The following is a 21,443-nucleotide window of genomic DNA, read 5'->3' as shown; positions in this document are numbered from 1 at the left end:
CAGGCGCCCCTTTATAACTTTTTTTTTAACTTTTATGTATTATTTTTGAGATAGAATACACAAGACGGCGAAGGCGGGGAAGGGAGAGAGGGAGAGAGAGAGAGAAGGAGACGCAAGCGCGCAGGCGCGGGCACACACACACACACATACACACAGAATCTGAAGCAAACTCCAGGCTCTGAGCTGTCAGGACAGAGCCCGATGCGGGGCTTGAACCCACAAACCAGGAGATCATGACATGAGCCGAAGTCGGAAGCTTAACCGACTGAACCACCCAGGTGCCCCTCTGCTTTAGTCCTTTTATAAAGAATGTCTTCCCATCTTTATTTTGAAATATCAAATTTAGGCATCTTAAATTTGGGTATATACCATACATGATATTCTTCGACTGAACTAAAACTGAAAACAATTATCTTTTATAGCCAGCATACATGAAAAGATGCTCAATATCACTGATCATTAGGGAAATGCAAATCAGAACTACAATGAAGTTATCACCTCACACCTGTTAGAATGGCTAAAACCAACAACACAAGCAACAATAAGTGTTGGTGAGGATATAGAGTAAAAGGAACCCTCTTACACCATTGGTGGGAATGTAATCTGGTGCAGCCACTCTGTAAAACAGTATGGAGGTTCCTTAAAAATTTAAATACAGAATCACCATATGATCTAGTAACTGAGCTACTCGGTATTTACCCAAAGAATATGAAAATACTTATTTGAAAGGATATATGCAGCCCTATGTTTGTAGCAGCATTATTTACAACAGCCAAATTACATACACAGTCCAAGTGTCCATCGATAGATGAATAAAGATATACACACACACACACACACGCACACTGGAATACTACTGAGTCACAAGAAAAGAATGAAATCTTGATATTTGCAACACATGGATGGAGCTAGAGAGTATAATTACAAGCAAAATAAGCCAGTCAGAGAGAGAGAGAAATACCATAGGATTTCACTCATATATGAAATTTAAAAAACAGAACAAACAAGGAGAAAAAAAAGACAAGCCAAAAACCAGACTTTAACTATAGAGAACAAATAGTTGGTTACCAGAGGGCAGGTGAATGGGTGGATGGTAAAATAGGTAAAGGGGATTAAGAGTACACTTACCATGATGAGCTTATCAGTAATATATGGAATTGGTGAATCACTATATTGTACATCTGAAACTAATATAACACTATGTTAACTATACTGGAATTAAAAAAAAAATTTACTCTTGGGGCACTTGGGTGGCTCAGTCAGTTAAGCACCCGACTCTTGGCTTTGGTTTGGGTCATGATCTCATGGTTCATGAGTTCCAGCCCTGTGTCAGGCTCCAAGCTGGCAGTGTGGAGCCTGCTTGGGATTCTCTCTCTGTGTCTCTCTCTCTCTCCCTCTCTCAAAATAAGTAAACGTTTAAAAAAAAAAAAATTACTCTTAGTTTTTTTGTTTTTTTTTTTTAATAAAAATGGCAATTTAACAATTGAGGGCTCATTTTTTAACGAATAACCTAACTAGAAGAAGTCATCAGAAGAATAAAATTTATTTGCAACCTAAATAATAACTATTAGTCTGCCTGTGTGATTCAATGTATTTTTAGGATTAAAGAAAGTTGAAATTCAATATCCCAGTCAAGATCCTTCTGTCCAAGAAACATAATGATTTTGAATTAGTTACTAGGGGGCGCCTGGGTGGTTCACTCGATTAAGTGTCCAACTTTGGCTCAGGTCATGATCTCGTGGTTTGTGAGTTCAAGCCCCGCACTGGGCTCTGTGCTGACAGCTCAGAGCCTAGAGCCTGCTTCAGATTCTGTGTATGTCTCTCTCTCTCTGCCCCTCCCCTGCTCGTACTCTGTCTCTGTCTCTCTTAAAAATAAACATTAAAAAAATTACAAATAAATGAATAGAAATAAATTAACTATTAGAAGATTACTGCCCCATAGAAGTGAGATCTAATTACATTCTGAGTTGTTTTTAGCCTTGGACTCTTCAGGTTCCTTAGCAAATAAAAATATTAGACTTGTTTTGGATATCTTTTTATACCCTTCAATAAACTTTAGTAGAAAATTGTCTCTAGGATGTCAAAAAATGAGGCTTTAAAAAACAGGTAGTATAAAACTTAAAATCTTCCCCTTCATTTGAATACAATAATGCCATTTTAAAGGTAGAACAAATGTTTACTGTCAGCATACACAAATATTAAATAGTACTGCCTCCAAAAAATGGTTAAGGTAAATACTTAACTATTCAATCATACCAACAGAAGCAAAGTTAAACAATAAATGTTCTCTTTACCTATAAAGCTCAATGTCTGTTTCTAGAAAATCCTTTCTGGCTAGAAAAAGATTTGGAACATTATTTGCTTAATTACAACTACAGTGGCATGCCCACGGATTATATTTGACGACTGCTCTACACGAGGTATGTATGTTTTTTAAATACTGCAAATGGACTCTTTCACTGTTGGAGATAAAGTCAAAGCACACGGGCATGGGCAGATTTTAATTTACCTCAATGGGGGAAAACAGATATAATCAAACAGATAGTTCTATCTGAACATATTATTTATTTTTTATGACCACCTACTGCACCCACAAAATTGATTTCAAGAACTCCAGCAAGTAGTACTAAACTACTTATAAAATCTAATTTGATACAATCAACGCATGACAAAATTGAAAGATCACTAGAGAAAATGGACTACTTCTTTCTAAATATTGTAATGGCTTCTCTCACGGGAAAAATTACTTTGACTTTATGTTACATCTAAATTCCCAGAGAAAGTTTCTTGGAGTCACTAGACTACTTCTATTTCTAGGGTGCCTGACTTCCCACAGTTTGCCCAGGACTTCCCTGGTTTTAGCACTGATCCCAATTCTGGGAAACCACAAGCCAGGCAATTCCTGATGGGCATACTACTTACTTCCAAGAACTACGTATTTATCATCAAAATAAGTTCAGCTAACACCATTAACATACTAGCTATATTGTAAAGATATATTATGCAGTGTCAGAATAACTTTTATTACATTATGAGTAAGACACTTCAAAGTTTTTTTTTTTTCAAGTCAATGAGTTTCCTTCATTTAAAATCAAAATTAGAGTGAGTCATAAACACAAGAAAAAAAGAATTAATTTTCAAGCAACTCAAAAGGGTCTGAGGAGGGTTTTCAATCTCTTAGTCAAAAAGCAAACTTCTTAGTCAAAAAACAATGGAACAGAGATGATGATAAATTGTTTCTCCTGTTTATCCTAGACCATTATGAGTGTACGGGTATTTATCCATATGACCCTTAGAACCTAAGAAATACTCTGTAATTTAAAACCTACCTGAATAAACCATAAATTCATACAATGTTAGAGCTGAAAGGAAGTTTAAGAGGTTTTTAGAGCTGTGTTAAGGCATTAAGACTGGATCAATAGCTAACATAATTAACAATGACCACTTTTTAGTGATCCCCTACGTTCTTGAAGTAAAAAAAAAAAAAAACGTATATAAGACACTTTCTGAATTACTAAATCAGTATGTTCTCAAAAAGAACGAAGGAGAAAGCCAATTGAAATGACACAGAAAAAAATAAAAATAAAAACTTTTACAATGATTGAGGTTATAGTTCTTTTGTTTTTTGTACAACTATGTATGCACAAGTCTTTGGAATTCTAGTCTAGAATTTTTACTCGTTAATTGGAAGACTCATATTATAAACTAAATGTACTTACTGTATGCTTTACCTAAAAAAATTAAGAGTTAATATAGATAAAATGGAAAAGAAAATTTGACACTATTTATATGATTTTCAAAGATATGGCTACAAAATAAATGTGCGTGTATTCATAAGTATGAATGAGTGTGCATGTACGTACATATGATATATATATCAATCCTGTACTATATTTCTTCTTTATTCCTCTTCAAGATTTTAACAATCTTCATATCCTAACAGAAAAGTAATCTACTACCCAAATTTAAAAATATTCTTTACTAAACTTTCCCCTTAAATTTTTACATAAATAACTTATACTACAAAACTTTAGAGAACTACAACACAGTATGTTTAAAGATGTGATGAATAGCACATTTAAAACTATTTTAAAAGGAGGTCAAATCTGACCTCTGGGCCATGAAGCACCACATTAGTGGCTCTGCAGAAAGAAAAATGATAACGTAGGAAATGAGGGCTCAGAAACTAGGACCTTATCAGTTAGAGTAGGATTCGCGCCTGTAAGACAAATTGCTCAGCAAGGCAAGTCACCCTCCTGCTGTGATGAGGATACAGCCGAATTTCCAATGCCACTATCTCCCTCATCGTGTCTCTAGACCCGATACCATACAGTCAAGGAATGGCGTACAGTTTTGAAACATCCACTACTTATCCTGAATACATTTTGTCAAAGTCACCGGCTAGGAAAATTTTATTTGTCCTTCAACTGGCAACTCAGTGTTTGAAATAAAAATCTTCAAAGGATACTCATTCATAGGAACTATCTTATGTTGCCCCTTCATTAACAAAGAATGATGATTCCACCTCAGGTTTTTAATAAGTAAACAGAGTTTGTTATTTAAATCATTTTAAGAGTTTTCTCAGTTCTTAAAAAATAAAATCTGTAACGTTAGAAATTTAGCAAAGCCCACAAATTGTCTCATTTGAAAGCATACCTGAACACCGATGGACTTTTTTAGCAGTTCTTCTACAAAATTCCAATTTGATTCCATTTGTCTCTAGAAAGGGAGAATATTGCAGCAAAATTATTGCTCTTAATTATGCATTGGAATTATAGTATAGCAGGCTAGTAGTGAAGTACAAATATCTTCTCTATCATCAGACATCATTACAACTTCTTGAATGTCTAAAATTACTTGGACAGAGTAACTTGACAGACTTGGTAGAAAAAAAAATTGTAACTATTCCAATCCAATATAAACCTTAACAGGACATGTTTTATTAAACAATGGCACTTCTATACAATTATAACTGTTTTAACAAATATTTAAATTTTGCTGTCATATGTAATCTAAGCGGAAAAAAAAAACTTTACGTAGTTTTTGGAGTGTTATATGCTTTGAGTGTTTTTCCTCATTGTATACTTTACTCACCAGAGACTTTTTCATTTTATGTATAATAACATCAAGACAATCTATTCTACTAAGCAATTAACTAAACATTTTGTATAGGAAAAAAAATGTACACAGTGCTACCTCATTTAATCAATGGTCACTTATCTGGAAGACTCCTCACAATAAGGAAGAAAGCCGAAAAGGACTTTCACAAAGCCAAAATACTTCACAAAAGCTAGGCACTGAAAAAGGCTTTGCTTTCCAAAGGGAAAGCCTGGAGGAATGCTCAGTTCTTAAAGCTCTGGATACATGTATACTAGTCAAAACCAGGAGAAAAGAAAGTGCTTTGGAGAGGAAGCAAATAACAACTAGTTTCTGAGAGTGAGTGAAAAAGGTACAAAAGGTAACTGTAACACCTCAAAAAGCAAAGCCAGAAGCCTTAAAGAATAGAAACAGGGGCGCCTGGGTGGCGCAGTCGGTTAAGCGTCCGACTTCAGCCAGGTCACGATCTCGCGGTCCGTGAGTTCGAGCCCCGCGTCGGGCTCTGGGCTGATGGCTCAGAGCCTGGAGCCTGTTTCCGATTCTGTGTCTCCCTCTCTCTCTGCCCCTCCCCCGTTCATGCTCTGTCTCTCTCTGTCCCAAAAATAAATAAACGTTTAAAAAAAAAAAAAAAAAAAAAAAAAAAAAAAAAAAAAGAATAGAAACAAAGAGCCTCATCACACCCTACCATCCCCATCATAATTAATATGTTGTTCAGAAGGATGAACCCAAATGACTCATAAAAGGTTAAAGCATGTACAATTTTCTTGATTAAAAAAAATTTGTTTTGAAATATTTATTTTTGAAAGACAGAGAGACAGAGCACAAGTGGGGGAGGGGCAGAGAGAGGGAGACACAGAATCTGAAGCAGGCTCCTGGCTCTGAGCTGTCAGCACAGAGCCTGATGTAGGGCTTGAACTCATGAACCAGGAGATCATGACCTAAGCCAAAGTCGGACGCTTAACTGACTGAGCCACCCAGGCGCTCCTGCAATATTCTCGATTTTAAATGACTGGATAATGTTCATGTGAGATGCTCATTACATAAAATTACTAAACAAACATTTCCTTAATAAAGGTACTCAATGACTGTGGTAGCCCCTCTCTAAAATGGCCCCAAATGACCCTGTCTCCTGGTATTCATACACTTATTTAACCCTCCACCCCCACCCCACTGCACACTGTGCCAGGGTTGGTCTGTTATCAAGAGAGCATCAGTACTAATAGGAGTGTTGGTATGTCACTTCCAAGATTAGGTTAGAACACAATGAAGCTTCCATCTTAATCTTTTGTTGACTCCGTCAGGGAAAACCATAGTGTGAACAGGCCTGAAGAAGCCTATGTGATGAGTAACTAACGCCTCCTGCCAACATGAGAAAGACTGGAAGTGAGTCCTCCAGCTCTAGTCTTCAGAGACTCAAGCACCTGCTGATAGTTTACTAGAAACTCATGAGGGATCCTGGGCCAGAACCATCCAGCTAAGCTCTTACTGTATACCTGAGCTTTAGGAACTGTGTGAGATAATAAATGTTTGCTGTTTTAAGCTGCCAAATTTGTTTCACAGTAAGAAATAACTGATACAATGACTCAGTTATTTTTAGCAAAAAAAAAAAAAATTATTGACCTTTTCAGATATATTTATGTAAATAAAGTGAATACAAACCTTTTATGAGGAGAGAATGTGTAGTAAAGAATTTGGCCTTACCCAAAGAGAAAATCTGGCCTTTATCCTTGGCTTCTGGGGAGTTATTTCTAGGCCCTTGGAATGTTATACCTGATAGGGATATCTTTGTTTGCCGGGGAGCCTACAGTCATAGTGGATAGTCTAACAATGTAATTGAGGGTGGAGGCTGGCCACAACCCAAAACCAACAATGTGACTTAGGCTAAGGGCTGTGGAGACCTGGAAAGTTGATCTGAAGATTGAGATTAACCGTGTGGGCAATCAATCCATCACATCTATGTAATGGAGCTCCAATAAAAACTGAACACTGCAGCTTAGGCAAGCTCTCCTGGTTGGAAATACTCCCTGCATACTGTCACACACTGATGCCAGGAGACTAACGTATCTTGACAACATGGGGAGAAAACAATAGGAGCTCCACATTTGGTACTTCTCCTGGACTCTACTATATACTCCTCCCTTAGCTAATTTTAATTTATATTCTTTCCCTGTAATAAACTATAACCATGAGTGTAATAGCTTTTAGAGAGTTCTGTAAATCTAAGTAAATTATATGGTTTTGGGCATATGAGCCCAAACTGAGCTTGCAATTGGTGTCAGAAATGAGCAGCCTTGGTAACTGGTCCTAAAATTCTCTCAAAAAGGAGACTATTTTGTTTTATAATACTATATGAACACTGTGTTAAGGTCTTTACATTACTTCCTCAAAAAAAAAAAAAAAACTCTTTCCATTTCACAATTTCCAAACACAATTAAGTCTCAGAGAGGTTATGTATATATACATACAAGTCAGAGCAAGAATTTTGCTCCAAAGCCAGTATTCTTCCCATTTTCTAATAAACCTTCCCTCACCTTTCAGCAATTCCCTTTTATATCACTCTTGAGTAAGAAAACATCATCACTAACCCCAAATAAGCAGGAGTTATGACAGGACTACTGTATTTAGCTTTATAGTTTCATAGTGTTAGTGAGTATATTTCAATGATTCTGTTCTATCAAGGCATTTGAATCACAGGAATTATAGGTAAGTAATGTATTCTTGTCCAAAGAATTTCAACTTTGTGGATCAGTACTGTGGCTATAATCTAAAACAAAAATAAACCATAACTCAGATTAAAGAATGACAACTATATCATGCCCAAATCAAGTCTAAGAGACTGTATCAAAGGACACAGATTTTTTCTCCACAGCAAAACTGAACTTTGAGCACCTACATTTTTTTTCTACATACTAACTTATACAAAACTTAATCTGACAGAAAGGAAATATGGGGCGCCTGGGTGGCTCAGTTGATTAAGTGTCCAACTTAGCTCAGGTCATGATCTCACGGTTTGTGAGTTCAAGCCCTGCACTGAGCTCTCTGCTGTCAGCACAGACCCTGCTTCGCATCCTCTGTCCCCCTACCCTCTCTCTCTGCCCCTTCCTTCTCATGCTCTCTCTCTCTCAAAAATAAATAAACATTAAAAAAAAAAAAAAGGAAATAGGAAGTCATCAATTTTGGGTTATGTTTTATATCTCTTATCCCACCATCCAAACTAAGACAACCACTTAAGCTTCAGGACAGGTCATGTCTCCACCACAAATATAAAATAGATACCCCATTCTCCACTTCCAGCAGACAAGGTAACTTGGTGCAGCTCTCACTTTAAGGTTATATTTCAGACTTTTTATCTAGTCACCATTTCAGATGTTTTGAAGATGAGCATCAGCTGGCCTGACATCAGCAGGGAAAGTACTGTTAAACTGATTCCTGCAATGCCCCAAAATATTTCTTCTCTTTAAACTATATTTGCTTTTAAAATAGATGGTGGCAATTGTGAGAAGATAACACACTCTTATCTAGGTTGAAAGAAAAACCTTAAATAGAAACACATGAAACTCTAAAGCCTCTAGTATGAGAGATACCAAATTTTCCTTACAAGCTTACATTAATCAATTGGCAAATTTTGTGATTAAATGCACAGCAAAAGCTTAATCCACAAAAAAGCTTTTAAAATAAAATTAAAAAATGAAGCATATGTGAAACCTATTTAAAATGTTAAAATTTTGAGATGCCTGGGTGGCTCAGTCAGTTGGGTGTCCAACTTCAGCTTGGGTCATGATCTCGCGGCTTGTTCAAACCCCATGTTGGGCTCTCTGCTGTCAGTGCAGAGCCTGCTTTGGATCCTCTGTCTCCCCTTCTCTCTGCCCCTCCCCCACTAGCACTTTCTCTCTCTCTCAAAAATAAACAAACATTAAAAAAAATTCTTTTTTTAATTAAAAAAATAAAATGTAAAGATCTCATCTTGTGAGTGGAACAAAGCAGGCTTATTAATGCATGGCCATTTTCTATATGGTAGTTGGCTGTGATACTATATCATAAAAAGAAAAAAGAATTCAGAAAATTTTCAAAATTCTGATCAAAATATATCCCAGATCCAAATTAACATTCTGCATAATCTCTCTGAAAGGATGAGTCAATATACCTTTACATTCACAGATCAGAATGATTACAGGACTTCTGGACCAAATTGAGACACTTGAGAGTAAAAGGAAAATTAACCAGATAGGAGGAGGGGATAATAGGCATAACAGAAACTGTCCATGGCAAACTGGTACACACGGTTTCCATACTGAAGTTCTATTCATGAGAGAAGGCGGTCTTTAGGAGAACCCCAATATCAAATTTATCTAAGTGACAAAGATAGGCTGACATTTAACTACGGTGTACCTCAGTTTTGTTACTTGTAAAATGGATATGTTACTCTCTCACCTACTTCATGTTACTTCACAGATATAAAGGCTGCTTAGTCACTGTGAAATATTAAACACTTAGCAAATGTGGGGCGCCTGGGTGGTTCAGGAGGTTAAGCATTTAACTCTTTCGGCTCTGGTCACGATCTCAGGGTCATGAGATTGAGCCCTGCGTTGGGCTCCGTGTGGAGCTTGGAGATTGCTTAGGATTCTCTCTCTCTCCCTCTCCCTCTGTCCCTCCCCCATTCATGCTTGCTCTAAGTAAATAAATAAAATTTTTAAAAAACCCACAAAACACTTAGCAAATGCAATATGCTGAAGGCATCACCCCTAATGAAAACTAGTATCAACTAGAGAGCTTGAGGTGTTTTTTTCCTCAAAGATATTAAGAAGTCCAGAAATATCTGAAGTTCTTTGAGCACTCATGAATACAATCCAAGTCTGTTTTACACATATACATTATACATCTCTATTATTTTTATCATATGAAAGGTTCTTTTTCAAATATGATGGCATTTTCCTCTTAAAACCTTCTATATAATTTAAATTAAGATTCTTAAAATATATGTATTTTAGCAAAAGAAAATCATACAGAAACTGCTGACATATTAGAAGACGTAGATTAAGGGGCGCCTGGGTGGCGCAGTCGGTTAAGCGTCCGACTTCAGCCAGGTCACGATCTCGCGGTCTGTGAGTTCGAGCCCCGCGTCAGGCTCTGGGCTGATGGCTCAGAGCCTGGAGCCTGTTTCCGATTCTGTGTCTCCTTCTCTCTCTGCCCCTCCCCCGTTCATGCTCTGTCTCTCTCTGTCCCAAAAATAAATAAACGTTGAAAAAAAAAAAAAAGAAGACGTAGATTAAGCTATTTTAAACACAGACAATTCAATTACTATCTTGATTCAGGGCTAATAAAAGCATTAATTTCCTATGGAATTATCTGTATGAAATAGAAGAGTGATTTCAGCAATGCAACTGTACAGTACAACAGTAATAGTAATGATATATATTAACATGGCTAGATTACGTACCACATGTGGGTGTATGTGGAGGTCAACATCAACCACCACTGAAATACACCATTCACTCGCATAAGTGTTAGCGGCAGTTCCAGCAAGCATTTATAACCTGAAAGCATGCTCCCTGAAGCAAGAGGCAATAAATCTGTTTCACGTACATCTTATCATTGGCACCTATTATTATGATAACCACCTTAATGGTAACTCAAAGGTGCTTTTAACTAATTACCGTTTTTATTTACACTGATAAAATCAAAAATATGTACTGGGGAATTAAAATGGGAAGAGAAATAAAATGCTGATGTAAAGACATTATTTTATAGGTAAATTTTTGAGTTACTTTAATGTTCTAGTATTCTAATGGTCAAAAGATGTGAAACATTAACATATTAACTCCACAAAAATACTCAGTGAAAGGCCTACTGCAATAATAATGACAATCTGCTAAGATTTATGGAGTATTTACTACATACCAGCATGATAAGAACTGATGTACAGAAACAAAGGACATATAATCCTTTTCTCTGGGATGCTCATTCCACTGATCCCTCTCAATAAATTGGTATAATGCTTAAATACGTTAATATTGATCTGTGTGTGAGTTTCTCAGAGAACTTTCTGATTTATTATTTTAATTTATCTTGGGATCTCCTGAAAAGCTTTTTATTATTAGGCGGATCATTTAGAAGACCTTTTGAGGTCCTTTCCATTCCTATGACATAACTGTCAATGCTAACTGACCCTCAGATTCCATGCATGATTTCCGAGCTGACTTTTTTCAGTATTCAAAAAGAAGAAAGTCTGTCAAGGAACAGGTTTCATAAGCAATGATCTCCATACCTGATAGAGGATGAGAACCAAGAAACTTTTTACAAATAAGAATTCCCAAATTCCAAACCAGATTACTAAATCAGGATCTCTAGAGTTGAGATCTGAAAACCTGAATTTTTAAAAACTTCCAGGTAGGTCTGATGGATGATAAGCCAGATTTGGGAACTACCCCCCCCCCCCCCAGAAAAAGGTAAATTTTGAAAATCAGACACATTAGCTTCAAGATTCCAAATGTTATAGAACTGATGGGCTAATAGAATACTACACTATTCACTTCTGAACATGGAATAATTATACACAAATAGAGCTTCAAATAAATATGTCTACCAGCTAGTTTTATTCACAGGGCTTTTTAAATAACACCAAAAAAAATGTTTCTAACTAGAAATTAATATAATAAAATCTATTTGAAGTAAACCTCATGGTTGTTTAGTAGATTAAGATATCTTTATGAAAAGCTTCCCTAAAGAAGCATTATTTTGAGGAAATAATTTTACCTAATTATTCACAGAAACTACTAACTCATTACTGGAGACATGTGCTTTCCCTTCATCAATTTTACAGATTTTGGAACTAAAAGGCATTTTCTGAACACTCAATCCCATGATTTTTGGAAGAGGGAACACAGGCTCAGAAAGGTTGAAGTAATTTACTGAAGGTCACACAACTACCTAGTAGCAGAGCCAGGACTGGACTAGATCTCAAGTCTTCTACAAGGTGCTCTTCCTTAAACAGTAAAAACATAAAAATTACCATTTTTCAAGATGTTTAGGGAAAGGTCTACCAACTTCTAGATTCAGAAGCTGAATTTTTCTCTGTAGGATTGTGATCTACTTTTATTTTTAATTTGTTTTTTTAATGTTTTATTTATTCTTGAGAGAGAGAGAGAGAGAGAGAGGGAGGGAAGGAGAGGGATAGCATGAGCGAGGGAGGGGCAGAGCCTGACGTGGGACTCAAACTCACAAACCATGAGATCATGAGCTGAGCTGAAGTTAGACACCCAAATGACCCACCCAGGCGCCCCTGTGATCTACTTTTTGTTGTGTTTCTGTGCTCGTTCACTAACGTGTCTACAAAAAATACATATTAATAATATGAGAAAGTTTAAGAAAATAAAATCTTACCATTTCATCTTGTGTTCCATGGCGATCAAACTGGTAAAATGATGCTACATGAGTGATGATCCACCAACTAAAACCTAATGGATCCCTGGGCTGGATTATAGGCACAGAAGGTCGTCTTCGGTCACTTGATTTGTCAAAGAATGTTTTAAGCAGTTTATTCAACCAGTTCCAAAATGACTATACAAAGAGAGGTAATATGATTCAATTACACTAAGAACATAACCTTTGGTTTGGGCTTTTTTCTCCATTTGTATAATAATATATACACATAAAAGAGAAAAAAACCCATGTATGTGAAATTTAAAGAATAAAAATACACAGGTTAAGAATTATTAGAACATGATTAGCACTCTAGAAAGATCCTATGTGTTCCACAATCACATCTTCTGCCATCCAGGGGAAATGATTATCCTGACCTTCATCATAAATCATCCTCTTGTTTTTTAAGTTTTGCCACACAGGCCTATAAGCCTAAATCATATACAGTTTGGCTTCCCATCACCACTTTTTTATCCATGTTTGTATTCTTAAGTGGCCTAATTCTATTCTTTATAACTTGCTTCTTTTCTCAACATCGTGTTTCCGAGATTCATCCATATTGTGTATAGGCCTAGTTCATCAAAGTATTCCAAAATATGACTATATGATGAACCATTTACCTGATACACTGTTGTTGAGCATTTGATGAGTTTTAGTAAGTTTTTTTTTCTAGTAATTTGTTCCATCTCATAAACATTTTCAAGTTATTAGGCATACAGTTAATGACAATATCTCAACTTTTAAAAATATCTGCAAAATCTGGTCATGTTCCTTTTTAAATTTTTAGTATTGACTGTGTAATCATTTCAAGAGAAATTAGCCAATTTTAGTAACTTTTAAAGAACCAATTTTTGACTGTTTTAATCTTTTTCTGTTTTGATCTTTGTTATTTTTAATTTTACAAATTTGTGTTAGTTTTATTTGCTACCTTTTACTTTCTTTGGGTTTATTATGCAGGGATTTTTTTCCCTAACTTCTTGTATGATGAATTCTTTTTAAGTTTATTTACTTATTTTGAGAGACAGAGCATGTGTGTGAGTGGAGGAAGGGCAAAGAGGAAGAAAGAATCCCAAGCAAGCTCTCAGCTATCAGACCAGAGCCCCAAATGGGGCTCAATCTCAGGAACTGTGAGATCACAACCTGAGCCAAAATCAAGAGTCAAATGTTTAACTGAGCCATTGAGGCGCCCCTATGATGAATTCTTAGCTCGTTAATTTTCAGCTTTTCCCCCCTCTAACATCTGTATTTAAAGTTATAAATTTCAGGGCTCTGCAATGGCAGAGGCTGATGGAACTCTCCCTCTCTCTCTACCCCTCCCTACTTGAGAGAGCTCACTCTCTCAAAAATAAATTAAAAAAAAACAACATAAAGTTATACTTTTCCCTCTTTATCTTTAGCTGCAGTCCCAAAGCTTTAACTAGTAGTATGTTAGTTATCATTTACTTCAAAAAATTTTACAGTTTCCATTATATTTTCTTTCACCTATGGGTTAGAAATGTATTTCAATTATTTCTAAGCATATGTGTATTTCTTCTTGTAATTCAATTTTTATTTTCATTTAATACTATGTTCTTAGCCACATAAAAATTTAAATTTGCTTTATCTTCCTGATAAATTGAACCTTTTATCAGTACAAAATGACCTAATGCTCTTACTGGTTTTAAAGTCTAATTTTCTCTAATGTTAGTTTAACATATTACATCTTTTTCTATCAATTCTGAACTCTTCTATAGTTTGTTTTAGCTTATCTCTTATAAACAGCTTACATTCTATTCTGACAGTATATTTTTTTAAATGAGCATTTAGTAGTCCACTAATGTAATGACTCCTACATTCAGTTTTAAATCTACCACCTTATTCTGTATTTCTATTTGTGTACCTATTTTTTCCACAAACACCTCCTTCTTGAGTTCTTTTGGGTTAAATATTTTTCTTTTTTCCCCCTCCACTAACTAGTACGTTAGTCTACTTTCTCTTCTTTCAGTGATTACCTTACAAATAACAGCATATAGGCAAATGTCTTCATAAGTTAATACATATCTTCGTTCTCCTCTTAAAATAAGTACCTTAAAATACTCATTATGCCCTATCCAATTTCTACACCAGTATTACTGTGTACTTTATTTCTTAATTCAAACAGATTATATTACTGACTTATACAAAACATTTACTATTTTCTTTGCACTTTATTCCTTCATACATCACACCACCTCTGCCCTGCCCCCAACTCCCCCAATTCAGGCACCATTCTTCTAAAATACCTCTTTTAGAATTCCCTTCAATTCTGTTTCACTGACAGTAGCTTTGTTTCACCTCACCCTTGAAAGATTTCACTGGTGAAAAATTTTAAGTTGACAACTACTTTGCTTTAATACAATGAAAATTAACATTCCCACTGACCTCCACTGCTGTTGAGAAGTCAGCTGATAGTCTAATTGACATTCTTTTGAAGGTAACATTTTTCTGTCTGAACGCTTGCAGCTCTTCTCTTTGTCTTTGATGTTCTGCAGTTTCACTATGATGTATCTAGGTCTGTTTTTTTTTTTTTTTTTAATCCTAACTGGAATTGATTTTCTTAATGCGACAGCTTTTCTTAACTATGGAAAATTTCCTGTCATTTTCTCTTCAAGTATTTTCTCTGTTCCACTTTCTACTTCTTTGGAGCTACAATTAAAAGCATTATCATATCCCCTCTATTCTCACATGCTGCATGTAGCCACCAGGTCTCTTCTATTTCCTATAATCCATAATAGTTCTTCAGTTATTATCTTTCCTGACCTTGACATTTTTGAGGAGTACAGGTCCATTATTTAGATTTAACTTAAGTTTCTTCATAATTAGATTCACATTATATATTTTTGGCAAGAATACCAAAGACACATTTTTCTTCTTTAAGTGCATCACATCACACACTGAAGGTACATAATATCCATTTGTCCTATTATTGGTTAACTTTGGTCATGTGGGTAAGGTGGTATCTGCCAGATTTTCTAAACTGTAAAGTTACTGCTCCCTTTGTAACTGATAGTGTAGGTACTTATCCAGCTGTAAAAATATTGTTTTTCGTCATACTTCTGGCAGCCATTGAGGATTCTTGCCTGAAACAGTTACTAAGGAAGTTGTCAACTGGTGATTTTCTAATTCTATCACCAACATCTACATTTATTAGGAGGAGTTTCCCTTCTCTCCATTTATTTTTCATTTATACCAGTATGAATCCATAAAGTCTTACTGTATAGATTACAATCCTTTGCTATCATTTATTTTGTTTCTCAAATTATCCCAGGTTGAGAGTGTGGGAGATCATCATGTTGGCTCTTTTGTCCTTCAGAGGTGTCTTCTTTATTTTCTGAGTACCTCCTTAGTTTCTAGTACAAAATGTTCCAGGTTCATTTTTTTCTTTTCATGCCCCAGCCTGGAAGACCAGTCATTTGCCAAAGGAACTTTGTTTCTTGTCATTGGAGGTTGGTCTTCAAAACCAAGACATTGCAGTTTCTGTTACTCAAATACCATCGTTTGTAGGCCCACCTATTGGATAAGGTAGGAAATGCATGTATGCACATGTCCATGTGTGTGCGCGCGCACACGCACACACACGCACGCACACGCACACACACACTCACTTCTAGTTCTGATGATTAAAAACCATTATTTCATACTAATATCTCAAATTCGATTCCTACACCTTATCTTTCACTCTACCTTTCCCTGTTTCCATATCTGTAACTCAATTTTCCAACAGTGGCAAAGTTGGCTCTTAATCACCCATAATATATTAATTTGCTCAGTCCTAGAACCCAAATAAAGATTTAAAATTGCTAATTCATATATAGCACTGTAAGACAAATCTACAAACGAGTCCAGTATTTGCAGTTCATTACAATTCTTCTGTCTTTAGCCTTAGAGCACATTGTCAAAATAGTGCACTCCAAATTGTCTAGGTCAGTCCTCCCCCCACATCACTTCTCCCATGTGTTACTCACTTATAATACAGTTCGGTTTAGGTGTTTCTCTTTATGTTCCAATGAATCCCTCTTCCACGCACCTTGATTTATTTCTGGAGCATGTTCAAGTTTAGCACAGTTCTAAAATCATAACACATTCAAACTCTTCCACTGCACTGTCCCTCACCAATCTCCCATTCCTACCCACCGATTTCATAGTTCTGATTTGTCTTTCCAGTATTTATCTGTGCACAACTAATCATATGCATTTACTATTTTCCCCATCTTCATACACAGAAGGTAGCATCCTATAAATATTCTTCTGCACTTTGCTTATGTAACAATAAATCCTGGAAATCAAATGCTTCAGATATTTTATTCAGTCTATTGAACACAGTACTCCAATGTGCTGATATACCATGGTTGGTTCAACTAGTCTGTGTATGGGCCGTTAGGTAGTTTCTCATATTATGCTTTTATAAACAATGCACTAAAGAGCCTGATGCATATGCATTTTTTCTGAATTGCTAGACGTATATACCAAAAATAAACTCCTAGAAGTGGGATTGCCAGGGTGAAAGTTATAAAATCCTTGGCCCATACATTTTGAATCTTTGTGGGGTTTTGGGTGTTTTTTGTCTTTTTGTTTTTGGTATTAATGATGTTTTTATTTCACAGAAAATTTCTTTAATAATCTTTCTGTGACACTTAAACGTGACAACATATATAAATTTATACATATATGTGGCAGCTAAAATATAATTTGTACTGGTCAGAAACGCTATGATATTGCACATGGTACAGCACCGGTGTCCCCTGCCTCATTCATGGCAATTTGGGGAGTACACATAAAATATATTTAGGTCTATTTCCCCAAAGAGGAGTGAATTAATTCAGCTATTTCTTTTCTTTCTTAAATATGCACTTTCTTACATAATCGTGTGGTAGGAAAAAACATGAGTTGTAGCACCAAATAAATCTGCATTTGAAGTCCAGTTTATCATATTCTGTTATTTGAACAGTTTACTTAACCTCACACCCACTCTACTTTCTGGCACATAAGAAATATCACTCAAGGATTATTTATTAGCTTTCCTTCTGTGAAACTGAAATCTAATTGACGTTTACTAGATAATGAGTGTTGGGTTTTCAGGAAAACAGTCATACAGATAGATCTACAAAAGCTATGTGTTTAGAATATTTCCTGGAACACAATTATGTCCTTGACCAAATTAGTTTATTTCCATTCTTGGAATTCCCACATAATTTGAGGTGTATGTGAATTTGCAAACCTTCCTGAGCCTCCAAGAGGGTTCCCTAATTGCTTTATACACTGTCCCCTTGGGAAACATCATCCTGTTGGCTTCACAAAGGTCAGCAGGAGCACAGGCAGATATGAAAATAACTTAAAAGCCCTGAACTGCCTCTCCCCTTTAGATAATTTCCTTAGAACATTAGTTCTTTGAACACAGACCTGATTGCAGAAAATGTCTCTTCCTCAGCAAGAAAACTCCAAATCCCATTCAATCTTCACCTACCACATTCGGTGGGGGGGATGCCAGGGGGTAGGGAGAAGGAATTAAATACTTTACGGAAAAATGTTAGTGTGTATATGCATGCGCACATACGCATGTTTTCTTCTTTTAAAAACATAATGAGGGGGGCGCCTGGGTGGCTCAGTAAGTTAAGCACCTGACTCTTGGTTTCAGCTCAGGTCATGATCTCACGGTTAGCGACTTTGAACACCACAACAGGCTCCATGATGACAGCTAAGCACCTACTTGGGATTCTCTCTCTCCTTCTCCCTTGCTTGCACTCTTACACTCCCTCTCTCAAATAAACAAAAAAAGTTAAAAAATGTAAACATAATGAGGGTATTGTATAAATTAATGTTGTCACATCGTAAAGTTTAAAAATCTTTGTACAACATAAAGAAAGAAAAAAAGTCTCTGCCTTCAGCAGTCTGGAAAGCTGTTAAGAACAGGCCCTGTGTGGAGCTTAGACTGCTGTCAACATTCAGGGAATGATCATGTCTTCTGTGATATCATTAACTCCCAGGTGGATGAGGAAGGGAAGCAGCCCTGTTCTTGAAATTTTCAATTGCTTTTTCTGTTTTTCTTTCTTGGTTTATCCACATCCACCTCGGTCCCCAAAGACACTGCATGTCAGATAGTACAAGGAATAATTTTCAACTAGCTTCTTTGCTGTCTTAGAAGAAACTTTTTGCGGTTTTGTTTCCTTTGGGTTTGGTCACTTTTTCTTGGTCTTGAGCTTTCTATCAAGGGAGCGAGTATGTCATAGTTCCAGTCCATATAATCTCTGTAGAGTGAAAGATGGGACCTACAACACTTTTCTCTAAGCTGCAGGCTTGCTCTGTTGTGGCATACTGTTTATTCATTATGGAGGCTCAAGTCCAAGATCAGGGGTCCTTCTCTAGACAGCAGACTTCTGGCTGTGTCCTCACAAGGAAGAAGGCTCTTTGAGTCTTTTAAGATATTCCATTGTTACCTTCTGTTGTTTTTGAAAAGCCTAGTGCAGCTCAGATTACTTTGCTCTTTCAAGTTATTTGGTCTTTTCGCCTAGAAAATTTGAGGATTTCCTATAGGACCTAAAGTCATGTTTGAAATCAAACAGTTTTAGTATGATATGACTTGGGATGAATTATTTGGAGTTAATCTTACCAGTTACCTGGTAGGCCCCTTCAATATATAGAATTAGCTCTTCTTTTTTTCCCCCAATAACTGTTTTCTTGGATAATAGTTTTGAGTGTTAGCTACACCCTATTGTTCTGTTTTCTTCTTTAAAGACTCCATTTACACATATGGCTATTTCCTTTTTGCTTACCTTCCATTTCAGCTATTTTCTAATTCTTTATATTCCTTGGATGTTTTCTGCCTTTCTTTCATATCCCTGATTAAATTTTCATTTGAGTGTATTTTTCTTGGGCACCTTGTAATTTAGTCAACTCTAAATTTATTTTTTCTTTCATTTCTCTCCTGCATTCAATTTATTCTTTTCATTCATTTCTGGCTTTTACTCTACTTCTTTTTAACACCTGAGTATCTTATGCAGGGTGTTTTTTTTGTTTTTTTTTTTTTTTTTTTTTTTTTTTTTTAATAGCTCCAAATGTTTGTCTATTTAATCCAGTTTGGATTAAAATTAAAATTTCCTTCTGCTTCAGGGGTGCCTGGGTGGCTCAGTTGGTTAAGCGTCTGGCTCAGATTATGATCTCACAGTTCGTGGGTTCCAGCTCTACTTCAGGGTTAGCTCTGTGCTAACACCTCAGAGCCTGGAGCCTGCTTTGGATTCTATGTCTCCCTCTCTCTCTCTCTCTCCCTGCCCCTCCCCTGCTCACGTGCTCTCTCTCTCAAAAATAAACATTAAAAAATTTCCTTCTGATTCACAGTTGTTTCTTGTGCAAAGGGTGTATCAGCTAAAGTGTTTCAATGCTGTTTTCTAGTAGTAACTTTATAAAGACTTGTATCAAAGTTTCCTTTTCCTTTCTTTCATTTAGTAAATCTGGACTACTTTAAAAGATTTCTAGTCCAGTGGAGGCCTCTTTTGTCAACGTACCAAAGTCCCATTTCTTTCCTGAATTTCCTTTTTCTTTTTTGGTGGTGACATTGGTAGGAGACTGGGTATGAGAACTTTGATTTGTTTTTTCTTTTCTTTTACAAGATCATTTTGTTTTTACTTCCTATACCTTTCACCACCCAATCACCAAGACTATCATTCCTTTTTTGCCTTTTTATTCTCCAGAATCCTACCTTCAAAGACTACCTACTCATGTCATGTACACACTTTCATGTTCTATCCTATAGTCAGTTCTCTGACCTACAAGGAAGGTCAGAAAGGTCAGAACGACCAACTTTCTCAGTATATTCACAACCTGGCAATGGTTTTATCTGATGACTGATGTCACCTATCTGATGACTACTGCTAGCTCCCTTCTTCTCTCCTCCAAGTTTTTTTTCAGACTGCCCTTGCTTCCTATAAAGTTTTATGGTAGAGCTTTGGTGGTTTTTACCTTTAACTTAAAACCCTTTTATCACTCCTATCCTGTAGTTAAGCTATCAACATGTTTGTGTGGTTTTATTTGTTCTTGCTGTTCTATATTTTGGGGGAGTTACTTGGGAAGATTTAGGTGTAAGCATTCATCCAATGTCCATGGCTGCTTAGAAGTCACTGGCTTGAAATTTTTACTACAATCTAGGCAACACCAACTCAGGCTATAAACCTGAGGGCTGGCTTGCAATAACAAATACACTGAAGCAATTTCAAACTGCAAAATATTAGAGTAAAGGGCTATTTTCCTTATAAATTTAGTTGAGGTCCTAGTTCCTCTTTTGGGGGGCCCAGAACTAAGGGCAGCTGGTGTATTAGTAGGGTACCAACTTGGGTCGACTCTGACTTTGTCTTCTTGTACCTTCTACGTACAAAAGCTAATGTTCAAGTTTACACAATTTAGCAACTGTCTATAAGGTCATGGGGCAGCTTCAGTCTTCAGCTGACGTGAGTTCCCACCTACATTCAGTATTTGGCCTCAGGACTTCTCACTTTCTACAAGCTCACTAAAACATGCAAATGTTTATTGTATGATGATACCCAGTATGATTAGATTATTTTTTCAGCAGGAAGGTTAAAATGTCTTACTATTAGGCATGGCAAATTTGAACCTGAATTTAAAAATAAAATAGCCTTCAAAATCTGTGAATGATATCAATTACTTTTTACTTGTACTACAAAAAATTAAATGCCTTCAGATTTTCATTATTTTAAGACAAGTAAGTCTGGTTACTATATAAAATGAATAACATATAAATAATTTAGGTCAAACAATAAATATTACTATGCAAATTTCTACAGTATAATATTTTAAAATTACACCTACTATATGAAAACTAACAGCAACAAGTACGAACCTGCACTATATGTGGTCTATATGTTCAAGTCTGAAATTGGTAAAATAAGAATTGTAAAGAA

The 21,443-nt window shown here is 36.1% G+C and overlaps 1 protein-coding gene across 1 annotated transcript in view; it reads right to left on the bottom strand.

The window, feature by feature from the left end:
• Nucleotides 1-21,443, bottom strand: part of MMS22L (MMS22 like, DNA repair protein) — a 127,850-nt gene that overhangs the window by 92,716 nt on the left and 13,691 nt on the right. The window contains exons 10-11 of the mRNA XM_047102609.1: nucleotides 12,478-12,654; nucleotides 4,657-4,719 (exon numbers count right to left, since the gene is read on the bottom strand). Coding sequence (XP_046958565.1) covers nucleotides 4,657-4,719; nucleotides 12,478-12,654 — 240 coding nt within the window. The remainder of the gene's footprint in view (nucleotides 1-4,656; nucleotides 4,720-12,477; nucleotides 12,655-21,443) is intronic.

This window comes from Lynx rufus, unplaced genomic scaffold, assembly GCF_022079265.1.
Source record: "Lynx rufus isolate CCGP_SWC_20201006 ecotype Redwood Valley unplaced genomic scaffold, mLynRuf1.p SCAF_6, whole genome shotgun sequence".
NCBI classification, from domain to species: Eukaryota; Metazoa; Chordata; class Mammalia; order Carnivora; family Felidae; genus Lynx; species Lynx rufus.
The sequence above is the reverse complement of the archived record's forward strand: the minus strand, read 5'-3'. Positions and strand labels throughout refer to the sequence as shown.